The sequence below is a fragment of the Genypterus blacodes genome, unplaced genomic scaffold (genome assembly GCF_046128005.1).
Source record: "Genypterus blacodes isolate CSIRO-AG114 ecotype Tasmania unplaced genomic scaffold, CSIRO-AGI_Gbla_v1 ptg000019l_1, whole genome shotgun sequence".
NCBI classification, from domain to species: domain Eukaryota; kingdom Metazoa; phylum Chordata; class Actinopteri; order Ophidiiformes; family Ophidiidae; genus Genypterus; species Genypterus blacodes.
Genome location: NW_027466832.1, coordinates 1,740,733 through 1,760,505, shown reverse-complemented (window position 1 = coordinate 1,760,505; position 19,773 = coordinate 1,740,733). Strand labels below are relative to the sequence as shown.

At 42.7% G+C, this 19,773-nt stretch overlaps 1 protein-coding gene across 5 annotated transcripts in view; it reads left to right on the top strand.

The window, feature by feature from the left end:
* The window catches only part of ptprfa (protein tyrosine phosphatase receptor type Fa), a 180,697-nt gene that overhangs the window by 43,908 nt on the left and 117,016 nt on the right, over positions 1-19,773 (top strand). For all 5 annotated transcript variants that reach the window (XM_076141575.1, XM_076141574.1, XM_076141573.1 and 2 more), the window contains 3 exons: positions 2,679-3,260; positions 6,364-6,500; positions 13,501-13,645. In XM_076141575.1, coding sequence (XP_075997690.1) covers positions 2,679-3,260; positions 6,364-6,500; positions 13,501-13,645 — 864 coding nt within the window. The remainder of the gene's footprint in view (positions 1-2,678; positions 3,261-6,363; positions 6,501-13,500; positions 13,646-19,773) is intronic.

Sequence of the window (19,773 nt, the reverse complement as noted above, 5' to 3'; positions counted from 1 at the left end):
TACAGACATAATAGAGCAGGGGTGGGCAAACTTTTGGGCTCAGGTGCCACAATGATTTTTAAATTTGACAGGCAAGCCGGACCAGTGTGATTTTACATAAATTAACTGTAAAAGTTATTGCATACATTCCCCAAATGCTCACTAAATGCACTTTTTGTCCTCTCTTCCTTTTATTTTTATATAATTTCTGTATTGCCAACATGCAAATGTTCACCATGCTGTTATTATTAGAGAAGAATACGGAGACGTTGTTCATTTCAACAGAATGGCAAGTTTATTCCCTATTTATACACCTAAACCTGGATTGGGAGCGCACCCAAAACAACAACACAGGACTCACTGACTTTCCCTCTCACAACTGAACCCCTCCCTGTCTCTCCATGGTCAAAAATTAGGGGAACTCCCACCATGCATGCGTGTGTTCGTGTGTGTCCGGGATGCTACAGTACAATTTGCATTGCTTAATGGCAAGAAGGCTCTCACATTGTTGCACATTTCGTGCAGAAATTGAACTTTCCCTTAAAGCTTCATGTTCGGTTCCTGCGCTGTGCAGTTGCAGTTGCTCTCTCTCTCTGTTTTCTGACTTTTAGCTGTTTACTTATTAATGTTGTGTGTGTTTTTTTTAACCTTATCACATAAGTTAGGGTTGACTAGTGATTCCCTTACATTACATCACAATGCTGTGGAAAGCAGTCTCCGTTTTCCCCAATTTTTGGGACACTTCTCCTCAACCGTGTTGCCATCTAGCACCATGGCGGAGCCATTGTTTACACGCGCAGTCAGCTGCTTTCTCTTCGGCCGACCGTGCTGTTACGGGAAAAGCCCGGAATCCCTAAAGAGTTGAAGAGGAAGTACAGGGGATTTAAAACTGGAGTGAAACAACGAGAGAAGAAACGGAGATACAAACTGTATCTCCCTTCGATTACCATGGGGAACGTGAGATTGCTAGCTAACAAGATGGATGAGCTAGCGGTTTTGGTGAGGACTCATCAAGTGTATCGTGCGAGTGTTTTGTGCTTCACGGAGACATGTCTCCACGAGGGTATCCCAGACTCCAACGTGAATGTCGACGGCTTCCAGACTGTATTTATTAACAACAAAATGTGTAATCCTGGTCATGCCTCCGGGAAATAACGTTTGTGTAGGACATTGAACTGCTTGCTGTGAGTCTAAGGCCGTATTATTTCCCGCGTGAGTTCTCACGTTATCCTCTTGGCTGTTAACATTCCTTCCTTGGCGAGTGCGTCGCTCGCGAGTGAATTCATCCACTCAGCTGTCGCCAGACTCCAGACCCTGCCCACGTTCAAGCAGTTTTTGGACTGTCCAACCAGAGACAACAAAACACTGTACTTCCTATATGCCAATGTTAAGGGGGTATGGCCCTTCCTCCACTGGGAAGATCTGATCATAACCTGATCCACCTGGAGCTCCTGTACAAGCTTCTTGTCCAGCGGCAGCCTGTGACTATACTGCTCCTTCATGGCTTTATATTTCTGCTTTCATTCAAGAGCATCCTGTGGCAAACTTTCCAGCAGGATTTTGTGCTTGATCTCAAAACTTGATGCTCATATATGGATCGTCTACTAGTACAGATCAACTCCACACGCACACGGAACATGGAGCAATACAACCCTGAGAAGAGTCCTAGGATCGTTTCAATGGGTACTGGCCACCGTTTTGACCAATGGAATAAGATAAGATAAGATAAAACTTGCTGTGCAACAGTCACAGTACAGTGGAGAATGAAATGAAACAATCACCTTTAGTGCAAAAACTATAGTGCAAGAATGAATGCAAGATAAGGGGTAAGTACAATAAGTACACACAATAAGGGGTACAAAGTACATTCAATAAGGGGTACAGAGTACAAACAATAGGGATACAAAGTGCAGAATGAACATCCGGCTGGGGAATTGAGAAGTATTAACAATTTACAATTTATACAAATTGTACAGCATACATATGTACACAGTATATATGATATACCACATGTTTGACCCGTGTTTGAGCAAAGCTGAAGCAATCTGTGAAAGTAGAGAGATATGTATGAAACCCAGGGTTTTGAGCATATAATTAAGCTATTTTCAGCTAATTAAAATTTTTTGATATAGGTTATTTGAATATTAACAAGTTATCAACCAACACATGTTTTGCGTTATCGTAGTGCCCCCTCATGGCTGTCAAATGTGATTTCTCTTTCATGTGGCTGAATCTTATCCTCCTTAGCTACCCTCCAAATTTCACATTTGCAGGCTGCACCATTTGGGCTGCAGAATCAGTCTTGACCAGTTGGGTTCAGAGATGAGAGAGAGAAAAATAAAGAAGAGAGATAGAGACACACACAAAGGCAATATCAAAGGTCATCTATTTATCCATGGTGGTATCTTTTGTCATCACATGTGGCAGGGAGTGAGCATTATTTGCATCTCTTACCAAATGTTGTTGAAATACAGATGGAGCAAACAAGTTATGGTATGTCACGCTGTAGGTTCAGTCATATACAGCCAGTAGGGATGACACAATAGAAAGTCAGGATTTTTTTTATTTTATTGTGTACTGACATTGCACATTAGGAATCAGTGCCGTAGTTTACACCATGATTCAAATCTAGCATTCAAAGCTAACAGACTATGATTTGAAAATTCCTGACTGCATTGTTTGTCTGTGTTCTGTAACAGCTCTGCCAAAGCCACCCACCTCCCTCATCGTGACAGAAACCACGGCCACCAGTGTCACCCTGACTTGGGACTCGGGCAACCCAGAGCCAGTGTCCTACTATGTGATCCAGTACCGTGCCAAAGTGTCTGACAACGGTTTCCAGGAGGTAGACGGTGTAGCCACCACAAGATACAGCATTGGTGGCCTTAGTCCTTTCTCAGAATACGAGTTACGTGCCATGGCTGTCAACAACATTGGCCGCGGGCCACCCAGCTTTATTGTGGACACCCGCACCAGTGAGCAGGCCCCCTCATCACCTCCTCTACATGTTCAAGCTCGCATGCTGAGCTCCAGCACCATGCTGGTCCAGTGGGAGCCTCCAGAAGAGCCCAACGGGAAAATTTGGGGCTACAGAATTTACTACAGTCCTGACTATGACACACCGCTCAACACCTGGGAAAAACACAACACAGATGACAGCCGATTCACCACCATCTCAGGCCTGACAGCAGACATAACCTACAACCTGAGAGTGCTGAGTTTCACTTCTGTTGGCGACGGGCCTCCCTCTGATGTACTGCAGATCAAGACACAGCAGGGAGGTGAGAACATGCTCAATGCTGTTTCTTTGCAAAGAAATTTTTTGAAGGATTTTATAACATCAGAATGTCAGATAATGTGTCTGTGATAATGGTTGGGTGAACAGTTTAAAAGTTACACGGTTTCATGGTTACGTGGCAGGACTACATGTAGCATCTTTACTTTCCACCTACATGACAGCCATTTTTAAGTGCAATCAGAGAGCTCTGTATTTCTTGAGCTGTAATATAAATACTGAGCATCTGAGAGGAGGTAAAGCGATACTTTATTGTGCAAAGCCTACTCATGAGCATAGGTTTCCTATATGTGCAGTGCATGTTGTGGCGATGGAATACTTTTCCTCCTATAGAAAAAAGTTTGCAGTATTTGCGGTGTCTCAACTTTAAGAACCATGAAATCAGAGCTGCTGTGGACCTTAAATCCTGACATAAATTATTTTAGTTAGTTCATATTGTAAATAGGGAGGCAGTAGTCGAGTGGGTAGAGCAGGGGTGTCAAAGTAAAATACACAGAGGGCCATAAAACTACATTTGCTACAAGTCGAGGGCCGGACTGGTTCAATGTTTATTAAAACATATTGAAATGATTGCACATAGCCTATTGAACCAAGACCTCACACAGTGTATATTATTGAATCATTTAATGAATCAAGCAATATTTTCTTATGGCTCTGTCAGTAATTTCAACAGAAACATTTTTCAACAGGCAAACAGCAACCAAGTAAATTTCCTTCAAAAACAAAATATGTTCCTTAACAAGATAACAAGATAACAAGATAAATGCAGAAATGAAATTGCATGCATTATGAACCCAAAATGCATTATTGTACTGCTCTATGGTCCTCACCAATCACTGCTTTCAAATAGTAAAATGAGAAAATAGTAACAAATGTAAACATTTAACTGAATTAAAAACTGAAAATACGTTAACGCTCTGTGATGCTCACTTGTCTGAGGCTGAGCCTGAAACTTGGTGGTGTTTCATCTTTTGTACAATTTCATCAATGTTTGGGGTCAGGCTCTGAGTTGAGGAAATCCTCAGGATTGAATGAAGGTGTTCATCAGTAAGCCGGCTCCTATGTGATGTTTTGTTAAGCTTCATCAAAGGGAACAGTTGTTCACACAGGTATGTGCTGCCAAACATAGAGAGCGTCTGAGCCGCTTGGATGCGCAGCTGGGGCATTGTGTCGGGGATGAAACATGCAAACTCAGCAGCGCCCACTCTCTCATATTTTTCCTTCAGTGCGTCATCACACTGGAGCTCAATCAACTCCATTTGTAGGTTTGGTGGTGCGCTTTCCATGTCAACTGCAAAAGGATTGCTGAGCAGTTCAAACCTGCTTTTTTGGGCTTCAAAGTCAGCAAATCGGCGTCGATAGTCGGCGGCAAGTACGCTGAGTTTATCAGCAAACTGTGCACTCGGGAAAACAGCGGTTGAGAGCTTCTCTTTCATGGTCTGGCAGCTCGGAAAGTGGCTCAAGTTTTCTTTCCGCATCTGCGTCTCCCACAGACTCTTGAGTTAAACGCTTGAGTTTAAACGCCCTCACTGTACTGAACATGTCAGAGATGATGCGCCCCCGCCCTGCAGCTGCAGGTTCATTACATTAAGATGGCTCGTGATGTCGCACAGAAACGCTTTCGCTCGCGGTGCATTGTGGGGAATGTAGTGTTACGCTGGTGCGTGCAAAACACCAGCGGGCAGCCGCGGGCCGGTTCTAATAGTAATTAAATATCATCCCGGGGGCCATAGATAATTCATTTGCGGGCCGGATCTGGCCCGCGGGCCTTGAGTTTGACATATGTGGGGTAGAGCTTCCGCTTAAGAACCGGAGGGTTGCCGGTTCGAGTCCCTGCCGAGGTGCCCCTGAGCAAGGCACCGAACCCTCAAGTGCTCCCCCCTCTGCGAAGGGTGGTAATATAATGTAATGTAAGTCGCTTTGGATAAAAGCGTCCGCCAAATGATCGTAAAGTAAAGTAAAGTAAAGAATTATTTCCACTATCAGTAATACTTTGTAAAACGATCACATGAACATCTTTGCAAAGAGCAGTTCTGTAACAAGATCAGTTATCATATGTCTTACTCATCCTCAACATTGGATGAGGCTCTATTGATATTAACAAAATATTAATGCATTTCAATAATTTATGAGGCTATAATCATCACCACTATAAAATCTTTTTTTAAATCTTCATTATGTTTGCATTATTTTGTCAATAATCAGACAGCTTTTGCTTCTCAGCCCATTTCCTGTTTTTTTTAAATGTCTGTCTTATATCTTTGGATTTGAGAAATTACAAAAAATTAATTCATCATTCACATTCTAAATGCCACAAGGGGGTAGTAGTCTATCACTGACTTTGACGTATGTTTTGCTGTGCTTCTCTGTGTGTGTGTCTCCCTCTCTCTCTCTCTCTCTCTCTCTCTCTCTCTCTCTCCCTCCCCCCCCCTCTGTCTCTCAAGCTAACCTGCTTGAGGTTGGGCTCACAACATTATTATTATTAGTAGTATTTTATGTGCGTGACCGTGTGTGATCAGTTAACCAAAAAAGCATGGTTGCAAAGACAAAGATGGAAAGGTGAGGACAACTTTGGGATAATATGACAATAGGAATATGGCTGAATAAACAAATAAATAAATGTACTGGAACTTAATTGGAAATTTAAAGAAAAATTATGTTACCATTTGGCATCCATGGCTGAGCACTATACTGTGTTCTATATCTTCGATAAAGTATTTGAAGTTGTTGTTGTTGCTGTGGCCTGCCTGTTTTAGGAAAACCTTTGCAGTCAAAATAAACACATAAAGGTTTAGGATTTAGCTTGTGTCTTTTCGTTTTCTGAAATAAGCTGAGAAACATTTTATAAAATGCAGACAGTTTCTCATTACAGTTCCTCTAACAGTCATTTGTCTTATAAGTTCTCTTAAACATTGTCTTTTGTACCATGTTTTCCTTGGTAGAAATAGACAAAATGTGACATCTACCTTCAGTCTTTCTTCTTTCACAGACTAGCACATCTGAGGACACAGCTTGTCCTCACATTCTCATATTCCCGTTTTGTATCTTCACCTTTTACTCTCATTTTTGGGGACCTTCTACCACTCCAGTACCAGCACAGCCATCCAGACTTGAGGCAGAGGCCGAGCTGGACACACGTATCATGCTGTCATGGCTTTGGCCCCTTAAGGAACCCATCGTGAACTTTGAACTGCTCTACTGGGAGGCTAGCAATCCTGACAACAAGGTAAATACCACTCTGAAAACATAAAGGTTTCCCCAAGTGGTGACATATGCAAGTGTGTGTGTGTGTGTATTCGGCCCTGCATGCATGATTATTACTAAAGATAAATGTTTAGTACAGTGTTACATTACAGTAGTACTGTTATAGTTTTCCTGACATTTCTCACAAACTCAACATTGGACTGACCTGAACCAAGTCCCGAACCTGTAAAACAGCCTAAATCCAGATGTCTTAATGGATTGAGTGTGTCCTTGGCATCCAAATGCAAATCTTTTATGTCATGAATGTGTAAGGATGAAAAAACTCACACCCTAATATGGACAGAGATAGTTAAGATAAGATAAGATAAAATAAGATAAAAGTTTATTATCCAGAGGGAAATTACTGTGCAACAGTTACAGTACAGTGCAGACTGAAACTAGAATGAGAATCACCTAAACTAGTGCAATAGAGAAGAATGTGCAAGAATGCATGCAGATAATTAGTACACACAATAAGGGGTACGAAGTACAAACATACATACTCAGATCCTGTCCCCACTGTCCCTCCCCGAGGTAGATTTATTATAAAGTCCGATGGCCACAGGGAGGAAAGATTTCCTGTAGCGTTCAGTAGTACACGTGGGAGGAATGAGTCTGTTACCGAATGTGTTTTTATATGAGGCCAGCACCTGGTGGAGGGGTTGAGAGTCATTGTTCATGATGCTATGTAGCTTGTGCAGCATCCTCAGTTAGACAGGAACGCTACTTTGATTTCATTATTCTTAACGTCTTAACATCCGACTTAACGTCCGCGAACCGGGAGGAAAACTCCTCTTTCAATTCCGTGAGGTAGGCACAGTAAGGGGTGGGATAATAAGAGAATCAAATTGACTGTTCGTGTTTGAGTCCATTGTCACTTTGAGCTCTCCACCTCTCAGCTTGCTGCACAATTGCTCTTGATGCAAAATGCAGTGATATGAGAAGAAGTCCGGCATTTCAGGATCTATTCTGAGCAAAGCAATTAATCCTTTCTCCTTTCCTACCATGGAAGGAGTCCCATCAGTAGTCACAGAAACCAGCTTTTTTAAGTTGATGTTTTTGCCTGGTCCGTGAAAAAAGCTCATCATTGCAGAATAAATGTCCTCTCAGTCTGTTACTGAAGGTACTCTTGTATGAGGCCAGCACCTGGTGGAGAGGGTGAGAGTCATTGTTCATGATTCTCCGAAGCTTGCGCAGCATCCTCCTCTCCGACACACCCTCCAACGAATCAAGTTCAGCCCCCAGAACGGAGCTAGCCTTCCTGATGATCTTATTGATCCTGTTGGCGTCTGCTGACCTCGCCCTAGTGCCCCAGCACACAACCGCGAAGAAGATGGCACTGGCAACCACAGACTGGTAGAGCATCCTCAGCATGGTGTTACAGACATTGAAGGATCGAAACCTCCCCATTGATCGACACAGGTGTGGGGGGTGACTTCTTCTTGCGGGGGTCTATCACCAGCTCTTTAGTTTCGTCAGTGTTGAGCTGCAGGTGATTCAGCTCACACTACTTGACGAAAGGAGTCCACGACGCCTCTGTACTCCATCCTTCCTAGGGGTTAGGCTCCCATTAGGAACTAAATGAGCTAGCTGCAAGACACCATAAGGTGAGTATGAAGAGGAAGCAGAGACAGGGTTCTATTACAATTAAATTAACGTCTTTATTTAATCAAAAACTCAAAACACAAAAACATAAGACACCAAACATATGCAGGAGGGGGGGAAGCTTACCAGAAGGGGGGAGGGGCAATCGGTCTAAGAGCTGGGTCCAAGGGACCACCTGTGAATACCTGCACTGTACACTACACTGCAGAAGGTGGTAAGACACGCACACGGATACCCACCACCAGGTGCCAGGCCTCCCCGCTGATAGTACCCAACCCTGCAACAAAGCAAGAAACCATAAAACAAACACGAAAACACACGCACACACGAGTTCAAACAGAACACAAATCGAGCCTCTGGAGACCAACAGTCGTCTCACCCTGTTTGGACTGATTGGGCAATGCGACTAACTGAAATCACAGCAAAAAGAAAGGAAATAGCACACAGTTAAGCAGGCAATACAACTAAATGAAATCACAGCAAAAAGAAATGAAATAGCACACAGTTAAGCAGGCAATACAACTAAATGAAATTACAGCAAAAGAAATGAAATAGCACACAATTAAGCAAGCAACACAATACAACTAAATGTTGGGTGCCCAGGGGTCAGACTCGACGTCAGTGAGGCTCACAGAAAACAGACGGGACAGAGAAATACACAATAAAGCATATGGACGATTCAGACTTACAAACATTAAACAAAACAAAATGACCACAGACACGCACGCAGGTAGGTTACCACTTCAGGTGATCTGGCCGCACGCACGCAGTGCAACAATGGCCCACCCTCCATATACGGACATGAAAAATAAAAAGGAAAATTAAATAGAAACAAAACAGCAGACGGTGACAGAAGGCAGCCCTCAGTTCTTGCGGTCAGCAGAACCTGCTAGAAACATAAAGTACCTGAGGCATATATTAATCTAGCTGTAATGGAACTACAGTATCGTCAAACGAAGAGAGTGACCTACCACAGCCAGGGATCAATCGGAGCTTCACTTGAAGAAGGATGAATTGCCAAAACCGCCAAGCAGCCTAATGTGGACAAGTAAAATGTATAAAAACAGAGCCACGCTAAAATAGCTACAGCTTAGCCAAACAGGTAGCTACATACCGGTAATATAGTAGTGTAGTCGCACAGCCTCAGGCTTGCCACGCTTGTGGCTGCCCAGGAGGGAAATTGCCACGGTCACACACGAATCAATAATACTCCCGGAGCAACACTCCAACCACAGCACCCTAAGGCGAAGGGGGGAGTTTAGAAACGCTGATCATCCTATGATGCAAAAGGTGCCACGTAAGCAAGCCTACCTTCACTTCAGGTGCAGAACATCCACGGGCTCAGCCCACACAAGATGGAAACGAAGCGACCCCACGGGCACCGAAGACACTTCAAAGTAGTCCTGCCGCCTACTGGGCTACCACCGGCACAGTGCTTTTAAAGGAGGCCAGGGACTACCAATTAATGCCTTTGCGTCGCATTGAGAGACTTCAGTCAGGTGCGGCGCAAGACAGTTCAGGCTTAAAGCTACAGGCACCTTAATTCCACCCACTACACAGAGTCATCTCAGAACTTCTGCAGGTGGGACGAGGGTGTCAGGGAATGAGGAGCAGATGTGGGTTCTGACTAGCCGTTTGAAGCACTTCATGATGGTGCTACAGGGCGGTAGTTATTCTGGCAGGTGATTGAGGGTTTTTAAGGTACAGGGACAATGGTGGTCTGTTTGAAGCTGGTGGGAACTACAGACAGGTACAGGGAGAGGTTGAAGATAGAGGTGATAGAGCTGGTCAATGCACGCTCTGAGGACACGGCCTGGAATGCCTTCTGGCCCTGGAGACTTCCGTGGGTTTACTCTTTTGAAAGCTCTCCTCACGTCGGTCGTGGTTATGGACAGAGTGCAGTCGTCCTGATCCTCAGCTAGCCTCACTGCAGGGGTGTTGTTGCTCGCCTCAAACCGTGCGTAGAAGGTGTTGAGCTCATCTGGGAGAGAGGCGGCGGGCAGGGCATCACTGCTATTCCTCCCCTTGTAGTGAAGGAACGTAGTCTACTCTACATGCGTCTGGGGTCAGGGCTTTGATTAAAAGACTCCTGCTTGTCCCGGTGCGATCTTTTTGTATCTCTGATGGCCCTCTGGAGGTCGTATCTGGATCTCTTCAAGGTCTTTCTAGCGCGCACGATTTATCCGCCGGGGATAGAAGGGGTGTACTTTTACAGTTAGTAGCTCCAGGTCCGGTGAGCAGTGTGTTGTTAAAACTGCTACATCCGAACCCCAACATGACTTAACCATAATGCACACCCCACCACCCCTGCGTTTACCTGACTCTGTAGTTCTGACCTGCTAGAAGCTGGAAAATCCAGCGGTGGAGGCACCGAAGGATCCAGCCAGGTCCCGGTGAACGCCAAAACACAGGGTGAGTTAATGGGACGTGACTTCTTCGGGACTGGAACCAGTTAGGATGTCTTCCACAGCACCGGGAGGTTGAAGATGTACTGCAGGACTCGACACAGCTGGGCAGTGCATGCTTTCAGGACCCTTGGGCTGACGCCATTGGGACCTGCAGCCTTACCTGGGCGGAGTCGGCACAGCTCTTTCCTGACCTGCTCTGCTGTGAAGAATGGTGTGCAGTGTGCGGTGGTGGGGGCAGAGGTGTTATGAGGCATGGGGGTGGGGAGAGGCTGTGTGGAGCTGACACTGGTGGGGGGAGGTGGTGGCTGAGTGGAGTTGGTAGTGGTGGGGAAAGGTGGTGTCAGGGGGAGGATAGCAGGTATGGTGGGGGAGAGGGGGTCAGCGTGGCTGCTCCACACCTCCCTCAGGCTGCTTTCGCTCCAGCCCCCTCCTATAGGTGTCCTTGGCCTGTTGGATCTTCTCCTTCAGTAGCCTCTGGACATGCTTCATCTGCTATCAATCACCAACACGCAAGGCTCTCTTCTTCTCATTCAAGAGGGCCATGATATCTCTGGTCATTCAAGTTTTGTTGTTGGGGAAGCAGCGTACAGTCTCTGTGGGAACAATACTGTCTATACAGAAATTGATGTACCCTGTTACACAGTCTGTGAGATCATCAATGTCCTCTCCATGCAAGTCAGTGCACGTCCCAGTCCCACGTCCCTGCAGAGCCTCCTCAGCCTCCTGTGACCATCTCCTCACCGTCCTTGTAGTCACAGGCTGCCGCTGGATGACAGGCTTGTACAGGGGCTGCAGGTGGATCAGGTTATGGTCAGACCTTCCCAGTGGAGGAAGGGCCACGGAGCTGTATGCCTCCTTAACATTGGCATATAGCAGGTCCAGTTTTGTTGTCTCTGGTTGGACAGTCCACAAACTGCTTGAACGTGGGCAGTGTCGATGCCAGGGAGACGTGATTGAAGTCCCCAGATATCGCAATGAAGGATGGAGGAATGTAACAGACAAGAGGATAACATGTGAGAACCCACGCGGCAAATAATACAGCCTTAGACTTAATGCAATTCAATGTCCGGGCTACAGAAACTTTCTTTCACGGTGACATGACCAGGATTACACCATTTGTTGTTAATATAAATAGCGAGTCCCCCACCTTTTCTCTTTCCATTCTCCTGGTGAATCCTGTCCGCCCGAACAGTCTGGAAGCTGTCGACATTCATGTTGGGATGTCCTTGTGGAGCCATGTCTCCGTGAAACACAAAACACTGCTCTCACGATACACCCGCTGAGTCCTCACCAAGACCGCTAGCTCGTCTGTCTTGTTAGCTAGCAATCTCACTTTCCCGATGGTGATCGAAGGAGATATGGTTTGTATCTCCGTTTCTTCTCTTGTTGTTTCACCCCAGCCTTACATCTCCTGTACTTCCTGCTCAACTCCTTTCGCCTTTCCCGTGCCAGTGCGGTCGGTCGAAGAGAAACCAGCTGACTGCGCATGTAAACAAAGACTTCACCATAGTGTTGGATGAAGACGGCCACGCAGTTGAGCAGAAGTGTCCCAAAAATTAGGAAAACAGAGACCACTTTCCACAGCATTGTGATGTGATCTAGTCAACCCTAACCTAAGCTGTTTTATTTGACTGACATTAATAAATAAGAATGGCAGTATGATTTAGTGATGCTAATTTAGCTTTACAGAGAGGCATGGCACAATAGTGAGAAGAATGGTGGACAGTTTACTAACATGAGCTGATAGCTAACATTACAGTTACAGTTACAGTTGCAATAGCTGAGAGAATGTAAAACAAGATCTAAAGAGATGCAAATTTTGAAAAAAACAAGATCAACAAACAAACAAACCAGGTAATGATGGTCAAAAAGAAGAGAAGAATGGAAAAGGAAGTAGAGAGAAAGAAAGAGCAAGAGAAAGAAAGGATGAGGGAGAAATGAGGAGAGCCAGGGAGATGGAGCCCCAGGTAGAATAGAAAAAAAGAAGAGAGCAGAAGGTAGCAGAGTGCAGAGAGAAGAGAATATAGAAGGGAGCAGAAGGTAGCAGAGCGCAGATAGAAGAGAGCGAGCCCTTTTCACAATGGCCTCTTAAATATCCTTATCCTGGACATTTACATATTTTTCACATTGGTTCTTTGGAACACCCACTGACAACAGAATGAGATGTGTGAATGTATCCACTACTTTGTACCCTACCCTAGAGGTCAGTGGATTGAGACAACTTTCTTTCACCATTTGCGTATTTTACGGCCCTCCATGTGACACCAAGGTATGAGGTGTGATCTGAGAACATTAAGTATTTACTAAGTAATTATTAAGTATTGATATTAATTTGGACCAAGGACATGTGATACACATGTGGACTATATCCACAAGGAGACAACGGAACAGTGAATCGAGCTAATGACTTATACAGTCGGGGTGTGTATAAAAGTATTGTTGCTGATGAATAATTGTTTTCTGTTCCAGAGTGATACGATTGAAGCCACATTGTCACAGTTCTGTTAGTTGAGTCCATGTGTGTACCTCATTGCAATATAGAAGCAGAGGCAGAGAGAAAGAAGAAACTAAAACCTTAAAGAGAATTTCATGTTTTCTTTTACAGCGCTAATTAGAGCAGTAAATGTTATCTTTATTTTAGTTAGTTTATAAAAACTTTAACAGTCTCCACAATGTGCTCTTTGGTACGATATCACTGACCTCAGATGGAATCAAAACATAATTTTTATAGAGTTAACATAAAATAAACGTTACACCATGTTACTCATTGATGAAGTGTATGACACCAAACATTACAGTTGTCATGAAAGCAGTGGTTATACTACAGTGGTTATGAGTTTGTCAGCTAAATGTTTACATTGTAAAATAAAACATATACATACAATATATATCAAATATACTACGGTACAGTGTAATAGTGTGTATGTGTATGCTGTTATGTAATGGTTATGGTTTTTCATCTCTCCACAGCATCGTGTCACTTTTGGCCCAGCAGGCTCGTATGCAGTGGATGGTCTCAAACCGGACACACTCTATGCGTTTTCCCTGGCAGCACGATCTGAGATGGGTTTAGGAGTCTTTTCTCTGCCCATTGAGGCCAGGGCAGCCCAGTCCAGTAAGTACCAGAGCCTTATAAATCGACAAGAAACTTCACACTTCATATGCCTCAAAGTCAAAACGTAAAGGAAAAAAGCTGCCCACAGTTACTAAAAACTGTAAACTCTTTTACTGTGAAAATCTGTGTGTATGTGTGTGTATTCAAACATGTGTTGTATGGTGAATATGTTTCCTGGATTCTGCTGCAGTTGCATACAGCACATGATGTAATACTCTGCAAAAACATACAGACTTTTCAGCAGAGACACAATTTATAGCATCGATATGATCGTGATCCTGAAAAGAATATTTCATCATGCATCATGTGTGGGTCCAATCTCAGTCCCAACAGTAATGCAGCTGAACACCTTTAATTTGGAGTTGTGCTATGTATCTAGGCTATGTATGGCCTACGTGTCATAATCCAATCCACAGACCATGTGCTTAACTCTGAAGGGGGTATGGACTCCCTTTGTTCACAAACAGAATAGAAACTACAGATCCCAAGACTACGTAGGATCCGGCCCATTTTCACACCTTTGTCGTTTAGGGTATAAAAAGCTTCTCAAATCTCTTAGTTCTTTCTCTCCCTGCTTAACAACTGACACAGATATGGGACAAGATCCTGCCCTGGACTATCCAGTCCAGTGAATCCAGAACCTCTAAGACCAGGTTCTGGTATATAGGTTCATATTTTGTCTGACCGCGATTCAAATTGTTGACCAAGGAGCGATATCTTCCCCTTTTTCCTCCACATCACATCATTTCCAACTTCTTCAAGCCCGGGGCCGAAGACTTGGAGCAAAGCTCACCACAACAGACAAATCATTGACTCATGGACCCGTCAGCACAGCGCAGCCACAAACCTGATTTGAAGCAACAGAGAATCACAAAATGGACGTGATTCTATTAAGTAAGGCTATGATGTTTGGGCTGATTTAGATTCAGATTTAGACCTAAGAAGATAAATACACTGTATGGAATACTGTGTTTTCTATGATTAATATTTCTGCTATTGTGTTCTTTAAGCTTTTTGCCCGTGCTTTCAGCACAGATAGCTCTCTCTTTTCTCTCTCTCTCTCTCTCTCTCTGTCACCCCTGTTCTAAGAGCTGTATCCGCCATCTTGGTTTTATCCATTCAGGAACTCCCATTCGTGGGTGTATCAGCAACTTAGCCGCTTCCTCTGCATGCTCACACATGCTCACACACACACTCAAGCTGACCCTTGCTATTTCATCACTTATTATTGAAACGTTCTGTTATTGTTTGTATTATTCTGGATTATTATATTCATGGTGGTGACTCTTAGATAGTTATTATTGTGAGTAAATATAGTAAATATTTTCATATTATAACAGAAGTGTCTGGTTTTGTTTGTTTTGAGTGTTGTTTTGAGTCAACCTCTGCCACTTCAACTCCTCACCCTTATAGACTGATTTTGAGTGCATACAGTAATCCTTAATTGTTCCCATTTAATTAATTAATTAATTAGATCATTATAATTGATAATTAAGATCTTTGAGGCTTAGGTCAATTCTCCGCTATCTGTTCCCTTCAACAAGGGTGGTGCCTCGAGGACTTTAATTTTGTTATTTATAATTATTATTATTTATTTATGTTTTGATAAAAAGTGATTATAGCACATAACACACTAAACATGTGGCGTTAAAACACAATGAGTAGTCACATTTATTTGTTTTTTTACAGCAATTTGGTGGTTTGGTTTGGTGTACACCTGAGAATAAGTCATTGCTCATATGCCAAAACAAACCAAACTATAGAAAAGTTCAGTGGCTTCCAATCAAAAAAGTCAGTAACCCAATTAAAAAGGAATCTTTAGCCTTAACTCGAAACAGTTTTTTACTTAGAAAGATTTCATTTTCAATACCTTTCATTTCCCAGCATCACATGAATGAATTACCATTTCTCATGTGTGTTATTGTTGAATCAGGATTCATATTGGAGGGATTTAATAAGCTAATTTTTGGGAAAATTGGTGAGGCTGCAGCTGCTGCCAACGATTCCTGTCTGCCTCTGACTGCCTTCTGTCCTTTTCTCAGCTTAATGACTTTGCTGTAGCCTGCTGGACTGTCAGCTTGCTATGTGTCTGAAGAATTGCCTGAGTAGCTGTGCTACATGCCCATTCTGTCTCTTTGCTCAGATTGGCTGAGGTGTTAGCTAAATGGCCACTATTATTCAGGGATCTGCCATACATAGCACACATTTGCGATTACTGTCATTGGGAAAGACTGCTCACAGAGTGCAGCACAGATAAACAACAACATTCCTTTTTTGGAATCAAATAACCATGGACAATTAGAGCAAAAAGTTGAAGAGGAAATCAAAGTATATTGAAGCAAACATTTTACATGACATTGCCATACAATTATGGGATGAGGGGGAAAAGGAGAGAGAGAGATGGAGAGAAAGAAGGAAGGTTGTATTATTATTACTATTGTTGTTGTTAAACTTTATACGTAGACCCTGAGGTAGAATCGAAGCAGATTGAAATTGCGATGATCTCATAGGTTTAATACAGTTTTTACAGGATGATGTCAAACAGCAATGTAGGCTAGTACAAATTGCATCATAGGCAGTGGTAAAGAGAAGGAGAGAAGAGAGAAACAAAACAAAAACAAAGAGAGGACATCCCACTCAGAGACCCAACCCAACCCCGCAGTCACACAACCCCACATCCATACAACCCCGTCCTGGCCCGCCTGGGATGTAAAATAAAAATAAAAAAATAAAAAGGAACTGTTCGGTGTTCTGGTAATTAGTCACTGTTCTGGCATAGCCTGTAGATCTGTGAAGTAAGAGAGAAATGGTTGCCATCTCCGATAGAACTTATCAGTGTGGCCCCTTATAGTGTACTTTTTTTTCATAGTGTACATTTTCTTGAGTTGAAAATTGAGACATGTATCCTTCAGTCACTGCGAAATAGAGGGAGGGGTAGGGGATTTCCAATGCAGGAGCAGGCGTCTAGCAAGCAAACAGATGAACATGACCATTTCCTTTCGTCAGGTGTTAAATTGGCGTGAGTCAGATGGGGTGCCGAAGATGCCAATATGAAGGGAGGGTTGAACTTGCATTCCCAATATGGTGGACAATGTGTTGAAGTAACCGGACCAGGAGTTGTGGAGCCTGGGGCAGAGAAAAAACATGTGGCTTAGATTACAGTGAGGCTTCGTACATCTATTACATTTGTCCTCTACGTCTGTGTGGTTTCGGCCAATCTGGATTTAGAAACATGTGGTTTATGGGGACAGGACCCAGGGGGGATGCGTTTACGAATTTAAAATGTTTCCTGAATTGGTACCAAATCATTAGAGTATGAAGAACAACAGGATTCTTGGTGAGGTTTAAATGCACAGTGTGCTTAGTGTGGAGCTGATTGCTTTGGGCTCTTTGACTACTCATTTAATCAATTTCTGCCTTGGACATTTTCCCGACTACATCCATTCTATTTCCTCTTAATGATGTTAGTCTTACTAATATCGGATGGATTTGACATTTGTCTTGTTCTCTCATTGTGTTTAAAATATCTATGTCTGTATTGTAAGCACAGGAGAGAGATGGGACAGAGAAGTATGTGTGTGTGTGTTCTGTCCTTGCCTGATTGAAAGTCTAAGCTGCAAGTGTATTTATTTCTTGGCAGTGTTTTTTTTTTTTTTTAAGTCCTGTAATTCCATCATTACAGAAGAACATCTAATTCATGTTCAGTGTTCTTTTTTTCTCCATTCCTACTGTATTTTAATCGCAAATTCTTTTCATATTTTTCCATCTCCCAATTTGTATTTGAGCTTTCATCTTTCACTGGATTTGTCTCTTCTCCTCACAAGGTGCAGCAGTTTCCTCAGCATTCTGCCCACTAATCCTCTAGCTCACATCACTTTCGGCCCAATCACAACACATTTTTACTTACTTTACTTTTAGTACACCGTTTGTCAACTTCTCACCTCATAATCATTGAGAATCAGTGATATCAGGGGTAATAAATTGCAGTACTAGATGTCTGTTAGCTCTCTTTGGCATGGCCTTTTTACCTAAACATTTTTGATGCCATAATCAAGTCACTCTTAGATGATTTGTTATTTGGACTGATAAATCCTGCTACATTTGCGATCAACTTGCTTCTTGATTATTCCCCTGATGTTTCAGTCAACAAACTCAAGATGAGGAATCCTTGTTTCACTCTCAAGGAAAAACACTGAAGCCGCTTAAAAATCACAAATGCTGGGTGTAAAATGTCCTCAAGGTGTTGCTGTTGTAGAATTCATAATTTTGGTATATATATATTCACAGATAGGACATACTGAATTGAAGGACGTGGAAGACACACAAGAAAATGTATACATATTTTGGTTTTAACTTATTGGCTAATCTAAATTTAGCATCCAAATTAACTTGTAAAGCTCATTACACATCTAAAGACAAAAGTCTTGATGCAGGAGAAAACCTAAATCATAAGGGTTAATTGTTTGAGGAGCATTATTAATTTTGACAGCAAATTGTGATTTGGTGTTTTGACTAAAATGTCCTTTTGTTATTCATACTTTTCTCATTGTTTTAATTTTAGTCTAATTTTCGTTGACTAAAATATCACAAGATTTTAGTTGATGAAAATATCACAATTTTTGTTGACTAAATGGATTTTAATCGACTAAATGTACAGTAGATTTACATCATGTACACTTATGTTATGCTTTGTAATAACATTATACTCTGTATTCACTTTTCACAAACTGATGGCAGCTCCTGCCAACCTGCACATCAAAAACCTTCCAATCCCTGGTCGACTGCTACCATCCTGTCACCTCCAATACATTCAAGTGTATGCATTAGGTTTCTCTAGAATTTCCAAACGTATTATTTAGTCCTGAATGAAACATCTATTAACCTCATATTATGGAATGAGAATACCTTTCATTTTTTCAAATAAAAAAAAAGTATACTACATTACATTGACACATGATTGTTTTGATTGTGTCTTTGCACATGTATGAAAAGTGTCATTTGTGTTACTGTATGTTCAAACTGTACATTTCTTGAACGGAGCTGGCTCAGGATGCAAAAATAAATTACTGTGAGCTGTCAAAGTTGTATGCGTGTAGCGTGCATTGTTGCATTTATTGTAATGTTGCATATATGGATTGACGCGCTAAAAATAATATGTGTCAAGTTTTAGTATCCTCAAATTGAAACAAATATGGACCAAAACAGAAATGCACCGGACTCTGGCTATTTTACTTAATGTTAAAGAGCTTGTGCATTACCTTTACGTGAATGTTGGGTGGCTCATCTACAAATGTTGCTTCAGGTTTGTTGTGTTTTGCCTGTTATTTTTGCTCCACACGGTTTAAAAATATTTTTAAAAGTTTTTTTTTCTTCAACATTAAATGTGAAATGGAACCAAATAGCACTCCTCTTTTTTCCAACAACTGCTGACATTTTTGTGATATTACCTGTAATTGCGTGCTCAATGCTGTGGCAGTAGAATGCTTTTCTGTACGTTAGAGTCGGAATCACGTGACTGCAAACGCATTTCTGACTGAACATTATTTCTCTCCTTCGCTGGTGTTTAAGGGCAATTGGTATTCTGATTGGCTGTCTCCCCAATTCAGAAAAACCTTGCGGAGATGACTGTCATTCCCCAGAAGCTTCTCTTCAATTGGTTGTACAGCTCTGGAAGCAAGCAGCAGCTGCCATTAGCACTAGTGCTTTTGAGTGTGTGTGTGTGTGTGTGTGTAGTAATGAGATGTGACAGCAATGACCAAATGGTCTGCCAAGCAGACATCACTATCCAACAGGACGGAAGTGGTCAGCAAGCAGGGCTGTGGCAGAAGCAGGAGTATGCCACAACGATATAGGAACAATCAACCAAGGTAGATTGGGCTTAGGGGACATAACCAGGGCAATTTGGAAGGATACAAGCACTAAAGGTCACCACAGCCTAGTCCAGGAAGAGATCGGGCAGTGTCCATGAAGCAGTAAGGGAGTTGGACATGCTGGAGTGGTGTCCAAGAAAGATCCTTGGGTTGGAAGAATGTGTGGAGTATGGAGGAAAATCAAATTAGGTTCCTTTTATGCTTTACTTATGATGTCTTACCGACACCAGTGAATCTCCATTCGTGGGGGCTGGCGGA